The 13,093-nt window shown below is 42.7% G+C and overlaps 1 protein-coding gene across 1 annotated transcript in view; it reads right to left on the bottom strand.

The window, feature by feature from the left end:
* Window positions 1-1,297, bottom strand: part of zfand3 (zinc finger, AN1-type domain 3) — a 34,407-nt gene extending 33,110 nt beyond the window's left edge. The window contains exon 1 of the mRNA XM_080772308.1: window positions 941-1,297. Within this exon, the coding sequence (XP_080628434.1) occupies window positions 941-1,017 (77 nt within the window). The 5' untranslated portion in view covers window positions 1,018-1,297. The remainder of the gene's footprint in view (window positions 1-940) is intronic.
* Window positions 1,298-13,093: the final 11,796 nt, after the last annotated feature.

The raw sequence follows: 13,093 nt of genomic DNA on the forward strand, positions 1-13,093 counted from the left end.
AATAGAATAGAGAATGTAATGTTTGTGTAGGACAAAGTTTGTGGACACACCAAACTGACAAGGGTCAAGTAAGTTAAGTGGGTCAAGTAACTTAATTAGCACAAGGCATACAGGAAATAGTTTTACACACAGCTAGATATTCCTCTATTACTGGCCGGTAAGGTTTGGCTGTAAAAAAAACCCTAGTTGCCATACGAGACATAATAAATACAGACATTTGTCTTGCTTAATATCCTCTCATGGTGCCAAGTACGGCCATACTGTAGCAGCCAATATGACTCAGTAATTGTCTGATCTTGCCAGAGGGCTGTAGTGTAGGCACCCTCACTTCCCCATGTGTTTTTCAGATCATTGTACAAACAAGGGGCTGGGCCTCTTGAGAGCTTTAACTCTTCTGTTAAAGGCAATGTCGGTGAAGCAGGGTCCTCTACATTACAAGTCTATCAAACCACACACAGCAAGCTTGCTGCTTGACAGCCTGGTAAAGTGGTTCTCAAACTTTTTGAGAGCCCCATAATAACTCTGAAAGCATACAAATAAGGTAGGATATATTTTATCGAGTCTTAAGTAAAGGTCAGACTCGATAAAATAAATTTATGATAGTCTTGATCCAAGCCAGGCAATACAAATGGAACCAAACCCAGAGGGTCCCTCCCTGTACCCCAGTTCAAGGACCACTAACCTAGTACCTGCTAATTAAAATATGACAACAGCACCCCCCTCCCCCAGGCTTCAGAGTACAGTAGTAAAGAATGACTTGGCTAACTAGCTAGCTACTAGCCAGCCAGCTAGCAGCTAACAGTACAAAACAATGAGGGGGGAGTTACAACCAGAAAAGCGGCTCATCTTGATCTGCTAGCGTTGGTGGCTAGCGACTAAAGCTAGCCGGGACAACCCCACAAACAAAAGCAACACAGCGGGTTATTATTGTTGTTCTTACCCCCAGAACCCACAGGCACAGCGTGGGGGGATACCGTTACTGGGAGGCTTGCTGCGTTCGCTGCCCGTGTCCCCCATGTCGCTCTTCGGTCTCCGCGTAGCAGGTGAATCCGGGGACGGAGTTGGGGCCTCGTTCGCTATTTTTTGTTTAAGGTTTCCTCGGGTCGTTTTAAACGAACAACGGAGGCACTTTCCGACGGTCAAATGTCTCTTTTAAAGGGTCTGCGGAGAACTGACGCCTCGCCGACACGTGCGGCCCCGGAGACAATAGCACTTCACAACCGGTATGAATTGATAGAAATTATGACAGCTGGATAAACTAAACGACAGACAACATCCATCCATCCATCCACCAGGGCCGGTCAGCTGGAGTGAGGAAGGAACCAACCACTACCGAACGGGGGGTGGTGAGAAGGGAATCCTGCAAGTCAAAAGTTAAATTCACGTTTCCGTCGCTATTACCTGTAATTATGCATAATCTTTTTTACACTAAATCCCAACATCTTTTAATTACCGATATCTTACAGGGGCTTGCCGCTTTAAATTGGTTGGCGTTAGTGTTGGGAAATGGGAACGTTTGCAGCAGCAGCTCCCCTGGTTAACATGGTATGATCCATTCAATACTATCTTCCTGCAAACAAACAGAAAGCCCCACATAACAGATAACACTAGAGCAGTAACACAGTGGGCTGTGGCCCTCAAACTTTTTCATGTCAAGGTCCCCCAACTTGTATTGTAGCCTATTTGGCCGCGGACCCCCTTTAGAAAATGTTCTGTGACGGGGACCCCCATACAAGATTTTATATATATATATATATATATAAAATAAAAATAAAAATTGTATTAATAGCAGAAGGTCACAACCGTCAATAGTCCGGCACCCACCCAGCACTTTGTATTTGTAACATTGTTTTGAAAGGTGCTCTATAAATAAAATGTACTTACTTACTTATATACTTATACTATACTTACTTACCCTATAGTTACCCTAGTGGGCACCTGGATGAATGGGTACTCGGACAACTGGCCACCTGGATGGTGTGGCGTGGCCATCCACCTGGATGGTGTTGCGTGGCATTTGCTAACCTGGGGAGAGTCCCGAACTGAGCTCATGCAATACATGAGGAGTGAGCTTCTTATCACCTGACAGAGGGGAGTTTCCCCGGTAGGACTAGGACGTAGCGCGTGGAAGGAACACGTTATTCCAACCTGTTCCTTTCCCCTCCATCACCCTAGGGGACACAGGGAGAACATGCAAACTCCACACATCCCAGATGTAACAAAGTGTGAATAAGAGGAATAAAGAAAAGTATACATTGACATAGGATAGTGTAAGAAAACGTTTCATTTTTTAAGTATCCTATGCTGTAAAGTTAGAGTTAATTGATAACTGCAAGTTAAAGTTAATTGATAACCTTAACTTGCAGCTACCTAAAAGAGCCAATCGTTAACATTCCTATTTTCAATTCTGTTTTATTGTAATTGAAATGATGTAGGCCATCAGGCTCTGACGATAAACTATTGTTTTTCCCGGACATTAGTACAAGTATGAAAATGTTGAGTTTATCATAAAATATACAAAGTACAAAAGTCCTTGTACCAAGAAAATAATCAGACAAGATTTCAACAGTGGACCACATAATTTACCATATTATGAGGTTATAATTATGATATATATTCCACCTGTTTGTAACAGCAGTTAAATAGCTTGATTTTAAATGACAGTTGACTGAGCACACGAACAGACGGACACACAGAGGGACGGACAGTGTACAAAACATACTCGACCATGTCTTCGGCCTTGTGGAGACCATTGGAAACCAAATGGAAAATCTCAATACACCATTAGACACCTTTTTTTATATAGCATCTATCTAGAAATACATGGTACAATTTGAAACTATTCTACCAAATTATGCTGGAATTAGACACACTATAAATATGTCAAACATTGGCCAAATTGTCAAATATTACCTGTTGTGAGGCAAACAAGTCAAACAAAAATGTATAACTGCAATACAATTCCAAGTGCTTGTCAGGGTGGGGGTCCCCAGTTCAAATATGATTATTTTAGGGGGTCGCGGCCTGAAAGGTTTGAGAACCACAGACAGGTATACATGTTTATGTATTTGTTTTATTTGAAAAGGATCCCCATTAGCTGATGCCATGGCAGTCAGCTCGTCTTCCAGGGTCCACACAAAACATAATTATTACAAAACACATTAAAAAAGAAAATACTACAACATGAAATGCATTAATTCAGTTACATCAATATCAATATATAAAACACAATTAAATAACAACATACATCAAATCTCAGTTATAAAACACATTAAAATATAAACACTGGTACAGAATAACTGTAAATGTTTTGCCTAAAGTTGTTCTTTCAGCTATGGTCATCATCTATGTTCAAGTAAATAACTATTTACCTTTTTCTTAAAGGCTGATTTATTTTTTGTAGGTATAGATGACCAGAAGCACCGTAAAATCACGATAGCACCCTTAAACCGATTTGTTATACTTCAATTAACTTGGTGGAGTATTTGTCTGATATATCTTGTAAAATGAGATGGGGATATTCAAAGTGCAGTTATCAAGTCTGGCTTTATTTGAGACTTACATTTGATAAAAGAACAAAGGGAGGACCCCTTATTCCCTCTATCTGGATGAAACCACTGTGGCATATCAGTGAACAAGCTCCTTTGCCAAAATAAGTACACGCTTGTCAGTACCTATTTTAGGCTTGTGGAGCTCATGGATGCTGATGCTAATGGGATAACGGGTGCCATAATTGGCTTTGTAGACCAGAACAGTCTGCCTGTTAAAAACATGGTGGGCATTTCTGCAGTGGGTGGGAAAACACCCTTCAGTGATCACTTTAAACGAAACAGACTTGCAGCTTATTCCCTTATGTGCCACAGTGCCACTCGCACAACATTGTTGCAAATCAGGCCAGTTAGCTTCTCCACCGCAATCCTTGAATATAATCAACAACTGGTTCATCCATTCAGCCATGTCAGTGTGATTACAGGAAAATCTATGAGGCTATAAATAGCGGGGGCTGTCCGAGTGTCCGTTAAAATTGTTGCCCAAGCTCTATCCACTGGTTATGGAAGACTGCATTGATAGAGTTGTTGAACAAGAGGATGCTCTCAGATTTCACTTATCATGTCTTCAAGAACAGAACACTGATATTCTGCCAGGACAAGATGTATTTTACAGTGAGAAACCAGTACAAGTGAGAAAAACGGGGTGAGGAGCGCCCAGTTTCAGGCCGTGGGCCGGGGCCCGAGGGGGGTCAGCGTGGCGAACGGGAAGGGACGAGGCCGGGCCAAGCGTGCGGGCGGCCCAGTTGAAAAAAGAAATACAAATAAATGACGACGAACGAGAGGGAGAATGGAGCAGGACCACATCACAAAGGTGACCTTAACCCATTTAGACCTGGGGACGATTCTACAAATGCATTCTAAATCCTTACATTTAAAAAAAAAGAAAAACAGATCTACAAGTGCCGCGCTACAAGCTTGTAAATCTGCTATTTTTCAACGGCTAAAGTATAACATAATGCTTAAAACACAAAAATGGGTTCCCGTCCAGAATGGGTTAAGATGGACACCACCAAGCAAGAGAAAACATGGGCCCAAAACCATCTGGTGCAGAACTGTGACACAGGATGAGCTGGAACAGATGAACATGTCCTGGGGGGATGCAATGGAGAGCGCTCATTGAAGCCTTAGTAAGTATGAACGAGAGGCTCACAGTGCTCACTGGTGTCCGGCAATCGCCACCGACATTATTCGCCCTGGCCGTTCGTATCCCTTGGGGGGATAACATAACTGGACTGAAGTTCAGAAACTCAGTCTGCATCGAGAGAGAGAGAGAGAGAGAGAGAGAGAGAGAGAGAGAGAGAGAGAGAGAGAGAAGAGAGAGAGTTCCTTGTCTACACCTAATGTTCATCAATTAGGTTTGTGGGTTTTCATTCATGTATTGCTTTTTTTGTTGCTGCTGTTGTTGGGGCTGAGTTTAGAAATCATTGCAACAGCCACACAGAGTGCAAAAGTTAATCATGGTTAATCGTTTTATGGCAACATGTTTTGAGATGGGTTTTGTTGCACTAAGCGCTAAGTGGTTGAGCTGGAAATTGTCAAACCAATCTGGCTACACTGATCATATGAGGCGAGTGATGGTTGTCTACTTCCTCCCCAGTCTGGCAGTGACAAGGACCACATCACTGCCAACGCAGCCCAAAACGTATTGCCATAAAAACATTAAACATATTATGGCTTTCTCAACCTGTGACTATGTAGACTAAAGTAGAACAACTTTGGAACATTTGGAACAGTAGCAACATCGAGGTGAATGAGTGAATGAACCCCAACCATGTATAAAAGCCAAGGCAGACTTGAATGACTAGAGCAGTGATTCTCAACCTGTGGTACTACCACTAGTGGTACCAAGGACCTCCTCTGGTGGTACCAGAAATCTTCCTGGACATGACAAAGGTGGGGGTGTGGGGGGAGGCGAGTTTTGTTGTTGGCTTTGTGCCAAGCTGCTCTGCTGACGATGCGTTCACGGATCACAACAAGCAAACTGGCAATTAATGCAGTGGCTTGAAATGGAACTAAAGTGTTTAATTAAGGAGAATATTTTGACCGGCAGCAGCTGCACGTAAAAACTGCAGTGGTGGACGTCTCGGAGTCAGACGGACCTTGAGCACTATTGCTCCAGTGAAATGAGTTGACATCCAGGCCGTGTTGAAGTCCCAACACAAATGAGTGCTGTTCAAATATAAAGGTTGAGAACCACTGGACTAGAGGGTATGCACATGCATAAAGTGAATGGCAAATCGAGTGGCAAAATAAGTGACAAAGTGAGTTTAATGTTGTTTATCGTCGTTTAATGCAATCAAATTTAAGTTTTCTGTTTGTATATGGGCTGTCAAGGCCAGAAAGTCATTTTTTGCCACTCAGTAGATGTTCCTACATAACTTCCAGGTTTGATGATGATGTCACGCGCATACACTCAGACACCTAATGTGACTTAAACCATATAATGGTAGACAAGGAACTTTCTGTCTCTCAACCATCTGTTCACCGAGTGTTACATGCAGCATCCCTCCATGGGATCTAGCATTAAATCTGCAAACAACATTATTTTAGCCAATCTGTATGGTAGAGTATATCATACTTCTTCCATTGAGACACTGCTGTGGTTGGATAGGACACCTACTTACTAGTTGACAAGAAGTATTGCATCTCCCCTACCCTGCCCAAACCAAGCTTTCGGTCTTAGCACAGCAGTCAAAATGTCGGTGCTTAAGATGCGTGGGAGACCCGTGTTCATTAGTAAACTAATCCTGGCTCCTGCCCACATACAGGATATGGAATGTTACCCCCAGAATATGGATGCTGGGGTTCAAATGGTTAACTTCATTGCAACAGGGGGGATTGTGAGAGGTACACAGCCATTCTCCGCCCGCCACCGCTCCACTGCTACCCATCAGCAGTGAATTGAACACAGCCTTGCGTTGCTGCTGCTGCTTCGGCGTCACGTCGGGTGTTTGAAGTGGAGAAGGAGCAGTGTGCATGACTTTGAGAGCCAAATGCGCAGAGCCCTGCAGCATCCAGTAACGCTGCACCCCCTTCCTGCATCCCCTCAGCTCATCAACTGCTCTTAATAAGACTGTGTTCTGTCCCTGGAGAGAATGCCACTGGAGGAGAAAGGAAGAAGGGAAGCTGAGAATTCATCAACTTACACCATAATAATAGGCCTACAGCAGATTCTCAACCTATGGGCCGGGGCCCACTGGTGGGCCGTGACCAGTGGGCCGTGAGAATATTGCAAGTGGGCCCCCAAATAATTGGCACAACACTTAGATTTTGATGGTAATAAAATAAAAAATAATGACTCCATGGTATCCTTTTTTTCAAAGCCATGAACGATTAGTTTACATACAGATGAATTCCAACTTAAAGTATAATTAGTTGATTATACTATTATGCTGATCAGAGCAGTAACACAATCACTCAATGGATTGATCATTAAAATAAACATGCTCTCAAGATGCACGTGGCCCAGCATTGACCATTTAACAGGCAGCTGTTAATGCGAATGATTTCAATATGTTCAAGTGGGCCTTGGTCCAGGAAAGGCATACAGTTTACGAGGCAAAGCACAAGATCACCAGGAATATCAAGCCAGAAGATCACCCTTCCCCCTTCGCCCCTCCTATATTCAGCTATTAGTGTAGATTTCCGTCCTACACAAACATTAAATTCCCATTGACAATGAATGGAGAATTTTACGTAATAGTGTCTGAGCAAATCGGCTTGGTGTCTATTTTTGTCCTACGCAAACATTAAATTCCCATTGACAATGCATGGAGAATTCTATTTTACGTCATGATGATGTACGAGCCACGCAGTCATGGGTGTACAGGGAGTAGAGAAAGGGGCTCAGAACGCCCAGGGACTCCTGTGCTGAGGGGCAGAAGTCATTGTGCCAATATATGCACCACCTGACGTCTGTCTGTCAGGAAGTCGAGTATACAGCTGCAGAGGTTTGTGTTCAGACTCAAGTACAAACTTGTCAGAGAAACTTTCAGCAGGTGGTGTCTCAGGGGTATAGTGGCTGGATGGTAACCGCAAGGTTGCCAGTTCGAACCCGGGCTCCCCCAGAGGTTGTCGAAGTGTCCTTGAGCAAGACGCTGAACCCATAATTGCTCCTGATGTGCTGGTTGTTGCCTTGCATGGTTTTCGCCGCCATCGGTGTATCAATGTGTGTGTGAATGGGTGAATGTAATGCACAATCTATGCAAAGCGCCTTGGATAAAGGCGCTATATAAATGCACCATTAACAATCACTACATGCAATTTCAATATACAGTACTATATATATACTGCTGAACTTGTTATAGATTAAATACATATTTTTTTATTTGTGGGGTCAAGAAAATATCCTACATCTATGACTGCCTGTCAACATCATGTCTGACATCATGAGAATCTACAGTACAACCCGAATTCTCATACGTTTCCAGCTTTGAGACAGCATTGTTTTATGTTCACAAATCGATTGAGCTGTCTGAGTCGAGATGATAACGTCAGTGGCTTCATGATTTTCACCTCAGAATGACTTTCAGAAGAACGCTGCACTTTACTTTTGAGCCGGGAGGATTGGATTCCCCCCTCGGCAATAAGAGCTCGCCGACAACTTCAAGTAGCTTCAGTCTGCGGGGAGAGAGGGACTAGCGGGCCCAGGGTGGAATGAAGATAGATGGCTGATGGTTCATTTGCTGGTTAAGAGCAGAGTCGGAGATACCACAGAGGCTTGAAGAATCTCATTTTATTTTTCAAAGCCATGCAACCAGCCCAGTTTCCGCTCTCTCAACCGCTTGGTGTAGCGATGATGCATCCATGTGGACATTCTGGGCCGATAACGATAAAATATCAATTTGGCAACCAATACCGATATTAGTTTATTTAGTTATTGATGTTATTTATTCCCACTTTTGTGCCACGGAAACTTACGAATAAAGAAGGAGAGTGTTGTAACTCAGGTCCATTTAACTATGAATAAAGGGTTTAAGTGGTTAATTAAATTATAATTAATTACTAAACTAAAACAGCCCCTGCTTGGCCTTGCTGTGGAGACGTTCCTCCTCACTGCTGGCTGAGTCCAGCCTCAGGCCTGGTGGTCCTCTAGAGACAGCACTTCAAAGACAGACCCCCATACACCTCCCCCCACCCCCCACCCCCCTCGCAATAAACACGAGAACTTAAGGAATTAATTAGTCTTTGGATCAAAGATGACTTGGTACATGTAGCTTTGCTGCTTAAGATGCTCGTACATTTGGATGTTGGCCCAGCAGTACGGTTTACAAAGTACTGTATGTATGCATCAATGCATGTATGTATGAATGAATGTATGTACTGTATCCCCGTAATATAATATTAGGTTGACAGTTCATATACAGGAGGCGAATTTAACTTTCTCTCATTCATAATGGGACATATGAGGAAATATCCAGTGGTGGAAAAAGTAGGCTACCAATGCAACAATAGCCTATACATATTCAAAATGTGTCTTGACTAATATAGGAAAGTATTGGCATCAGAATATACTTGCAGAAGTTGCAGTACCAAAGTCAGTAGTAAGTACTCAAAATACTAACTAAATGAAAACTACATTTTAACCATGTTACTCATTGAAAACCCACGTCCCCATGGTTCTGGTGACTGATATTGTCAATGCATGGGGCTTGAGGTTTTTTCATGACAAATTTGTAAATAAATAAATAAATACATACAGTAATTGAAGTAAAGTAATTGAAAAATCATGGCCCGCTCAAAGATGTAGGATCAAAGACCCTTTTCATTCAACTACAAGAGCAGTTAAGATCATATCCATAAAGAAGTTATATTCCCTTAGCTCAGATCAAAGAAGTATAAAGTGAAAACATCCCATATTTGATATTTCTGTAAGATGTTAAAGATTAATGTGGTCCAACATCAATTTGCGTCGCTGTCAGATGGAAACCCTGTATGTCCAAAACCGTGTTCCAATGCATCCAATGTAGTGATTATTTTGTCACAAGCTCTTAATTGTTAATACTTTTCATTGGTTCAATATTTGTTAAATGAAGAAGAAGTCTGCACACTGATCTGTAGCTCTCTGAAGCATTGTATTAGCAGAGGTTACAACGTTTCCACCCGTGAGGGTCTTCGTCAAGTATAATCATATCTGACGAAGACCAGATCAGTGTGTCTTCCTTCCTTCTTCACTGTACGTATTTTTTTGTTCATCACCTGTAGAATGCTTTGAGATGTGCGTGCTTCCCATTTGTAAAATATTTGTAAAATATTTGTAAAACCTACAGACATTGATTCACTCCCACTGTTTTTAAGCCCTTTATAGGACACATTTTCTGCTACTTTTGTGTCACATCGTAGTAGGCCTATATGATGAAGAAGTAGAGCATTAATGTACAGGGGGAAAAAAGATAAAAAGTTAAAATATTTTCTGCTCGAAAGCAACGGTTGCCTATTCTATTCAATCCAGTAGCCAGGGTATTATATCGTCATCCAGGGAATCTTATGGCCACCCTGTGTAGCCAATATAATGACATTACCTAGTGGACAACAAATCATAGCCTGTACAACACATGCTTATTAGGCCCCGGCTATACGTTGGCATTACTCCACGTGTCGATAAAAGGACTTGATTCATGGCGGCTAATATGAGAGGCAGGCTTTTCCAAAACACACTCTGGATGGATTGGCATTGGAAATCCATACGAACACGTTTGTCCATAAATGAGGATTTCTTATCTTTCAATGTTGTCCCCCACAGACGGACGGACGGGAGCGGTGGTTATTGACCGAACAAGCAACGTTTCACCACTTTATAGATCTGCTCTTAGGGAGGTGTTTCACAAAAGAGGATTACGCAATTTAGTCAGACGGGCTATGAAAACAGGCTTTATGGATTTAAATAATTCCGTTGCCGTCTGGCAGAAACCTCGTACAACTTTGTATGTTTTGTTTTTTGTCAATTAATGCCCTACTTCATACAAGAGTGTTGCACAAAAGTGGTGAAAATAGCAGATCCACACCCTCAATCATTTGAATGTTTTAAAATAGTAATAAAAAAGGAAAGATCTTTGACATACATGGTTTCCACCGGACAGCAGGGATTCGCTGCAGTGAGCATGGACAGCTTGGTTTTGATAGTTGGTTGGGGAGAATAGGTGGAGGTCATTTATCCTCATTATCTCTGTTATGGGGACAGGAATACATCACGTAATCATTGTGAAACTTATGTTTATCCTGATTTGAAAGCAACTTAACGTTTTGTAAGATAAGCGCTGTGGGGGACAATAACAAAGTATTTACTGGTACTTAATGTTGATTGGAACTCTCTCTCGTAAAATGTATGTTGACCGCCCTTATCTCCTTGCTCCCTATAAGCAAAGTTACTTTCAAAATGTAATTACAATATTACTTTATGCGCCAAGTAATGCATCATAGACTCAATTGCTTTATCATTAGTGGGCAATGTGTGCATGCATTCATAATTAATTCAATAGGAAAACCATAACAAAAATATGAAAGTGAATTGCTTGACATAATGTTATGATCAGCTGTTGGTGACACAAACCTGGACACAGAGAGTTAGGTATAAAAAGATGGGATTGGCCCGGGCCACTGTCGTAGCAGTCCGGCCACCTATAGGCTACCTAGGCTGCAATGCAACATGACAGCTGCAATGCAACATGACAGCGTGTCACAGGTTCAAGTCCCGATCCCGGCGACCTTTGCTGCCGTCACTCCACAGTTCCCTCTCTGCCATGTCTACTGTCCTATAAATATAGGCATAAAAGCCCCCCAAAAATAATCTTTAAAAAGATGGGAATCATGGCAGAGGTTGGAAGATGGAGATAGGGTAATGACGTGTGGAGATTTCTGCAGGAAGGGAGGAGAGGTAATGGAGGGTGCCGGACTAGAGAGGGGTGACGTGGGAGAGTGCGGCTGGCGGTTGGTAGGCTACTGTAAGTGGGTAGGTAGGCAGGCAAAGAAATGGGAATGTAATGTGATCTATTTGGCAGAAAAACGGTGTGTATAGTATAGGATACAACAACAACAAAAATGTCAATAGGAATTAAGGGACCTGTGAGAACACCATATCCCATTTATTTTTCCCACAGAGATTTCCAAAAATTATCAATTATTCTAAGCCTAGAATCAAGCCATCCAGGGTGAGGCTCCTGGTGAATCGTGATCGTAAAACCTTTGATTTTGACCCCCAGAAACGTGCCCAGGGAGTCAGGCTGGTTCCGGTGAGCCGCCCGCGTCCGAAATGGTTGAGAAATGACAGTTACCGTGTGGGTCACTGTACTGTACTGTACTGTACTGTACTGTACTGTACTGTACTGTACTGTCACACCCAAAATCAACATATACAGTCAATATGTGTGTGTTAGGTGGACTAGGTGGTGACACGTGGTGGTGAAAACCAACCAAACGCTATTTTCGTGCTCGGACAGACGGACACAGCCAGCCATGGACACACACAGCTGTCTATAGGAGTGGTTGCACCACTCAAAAATGCACGATGCCCTGCTGCGTGAATACGACGACACAGAGCGCACCACAAAAAAGAGCTACTGGGTTGACGAAGAACAATGGCAAAAGAAAAGTAAAAGCCGACCACCTATGTTTCCCCGCTTTTAAAGCCATACAGATTTAAGAGCCCTGAAATGCAGCTCAAAAACACCAGTAAGACCCCTACAAAGGCAACAGCATCTCCTGGGGCCATGTCTCAGTTCAAAGACACCTGTGAAACTTCAACGGCAGCAGCTTCTCCAGTGTCTCCAGTATACTCTGATACTGAAGACCTTCCTGGCACTGCGACCATACCACAGAACTCTAACTTTCGCATTATTTGGAAAGTCAAGAAGAGTGTCAATGACTTGAATTGATGAAGTATACAGAAAGTTAAGCTGTTTAAGGTTTTTGGGGACTTGTCTGCAAAGACTTAGACATTTCAAATTCATGTAATAATCGCCGCAAGCTCCAGTCCAGATTATGAACATTTGTCCAAGGAGGCAGCAGTCGAGGCTACCACTGAATTATCACAGGTTTGTGAAGTGGCTACAAGGAGTCCTTATGTAGTGATGGGGCCACTGGATTATCACCGCAGGTGGAAGAGGAAGAATATACGGTACACAGAGTAGTGGATACTGAAAGTGAAAGTGGAGAGGATCAGGGGGGGGGGGGGGGGGGGGTTGAAGATGTGTCTCCAGTGACAGGCGGGCAGCAGTCTGCTTCCCCCCAGTCTGATAGGACTAGACATAATAAAGGCTAGATGGCTCAATGCGTAGTCTCTGACGTAGTTCACCCGACGGCCATCTTGCTGAGGGGCTACAGTACAGTTCTATGGCAGCTCAAACAGAAATAGTCATAACTCGCTCAAATCTCTACGGATTTACAAACGGGTTGGTTTATTACAAACGTTATCAACGTGGCTATGATTCAGGATCTTATCTGCTCAATGTTATTTTTTATATGAACGTCATATAAAAGCATAAAAGTATGCAGACGTCTCTGACATTTATAACAAACCAAACTGTTTGAAAATCAGTTGAAGGTGG

This window comes from Protomyctophum bolini (assembly GCF_963924005.1).
Source record: "Protomyctophum bolini genome assembly, chromosome: 1".
In the NCBI taxonomy this organism is placed as follows: Eukaryota; Metazoa; Chordata; class Actinopteri; order Myctophiformes; family Myctophidae; genus Protomyctophum; species Protomyctophum bolini.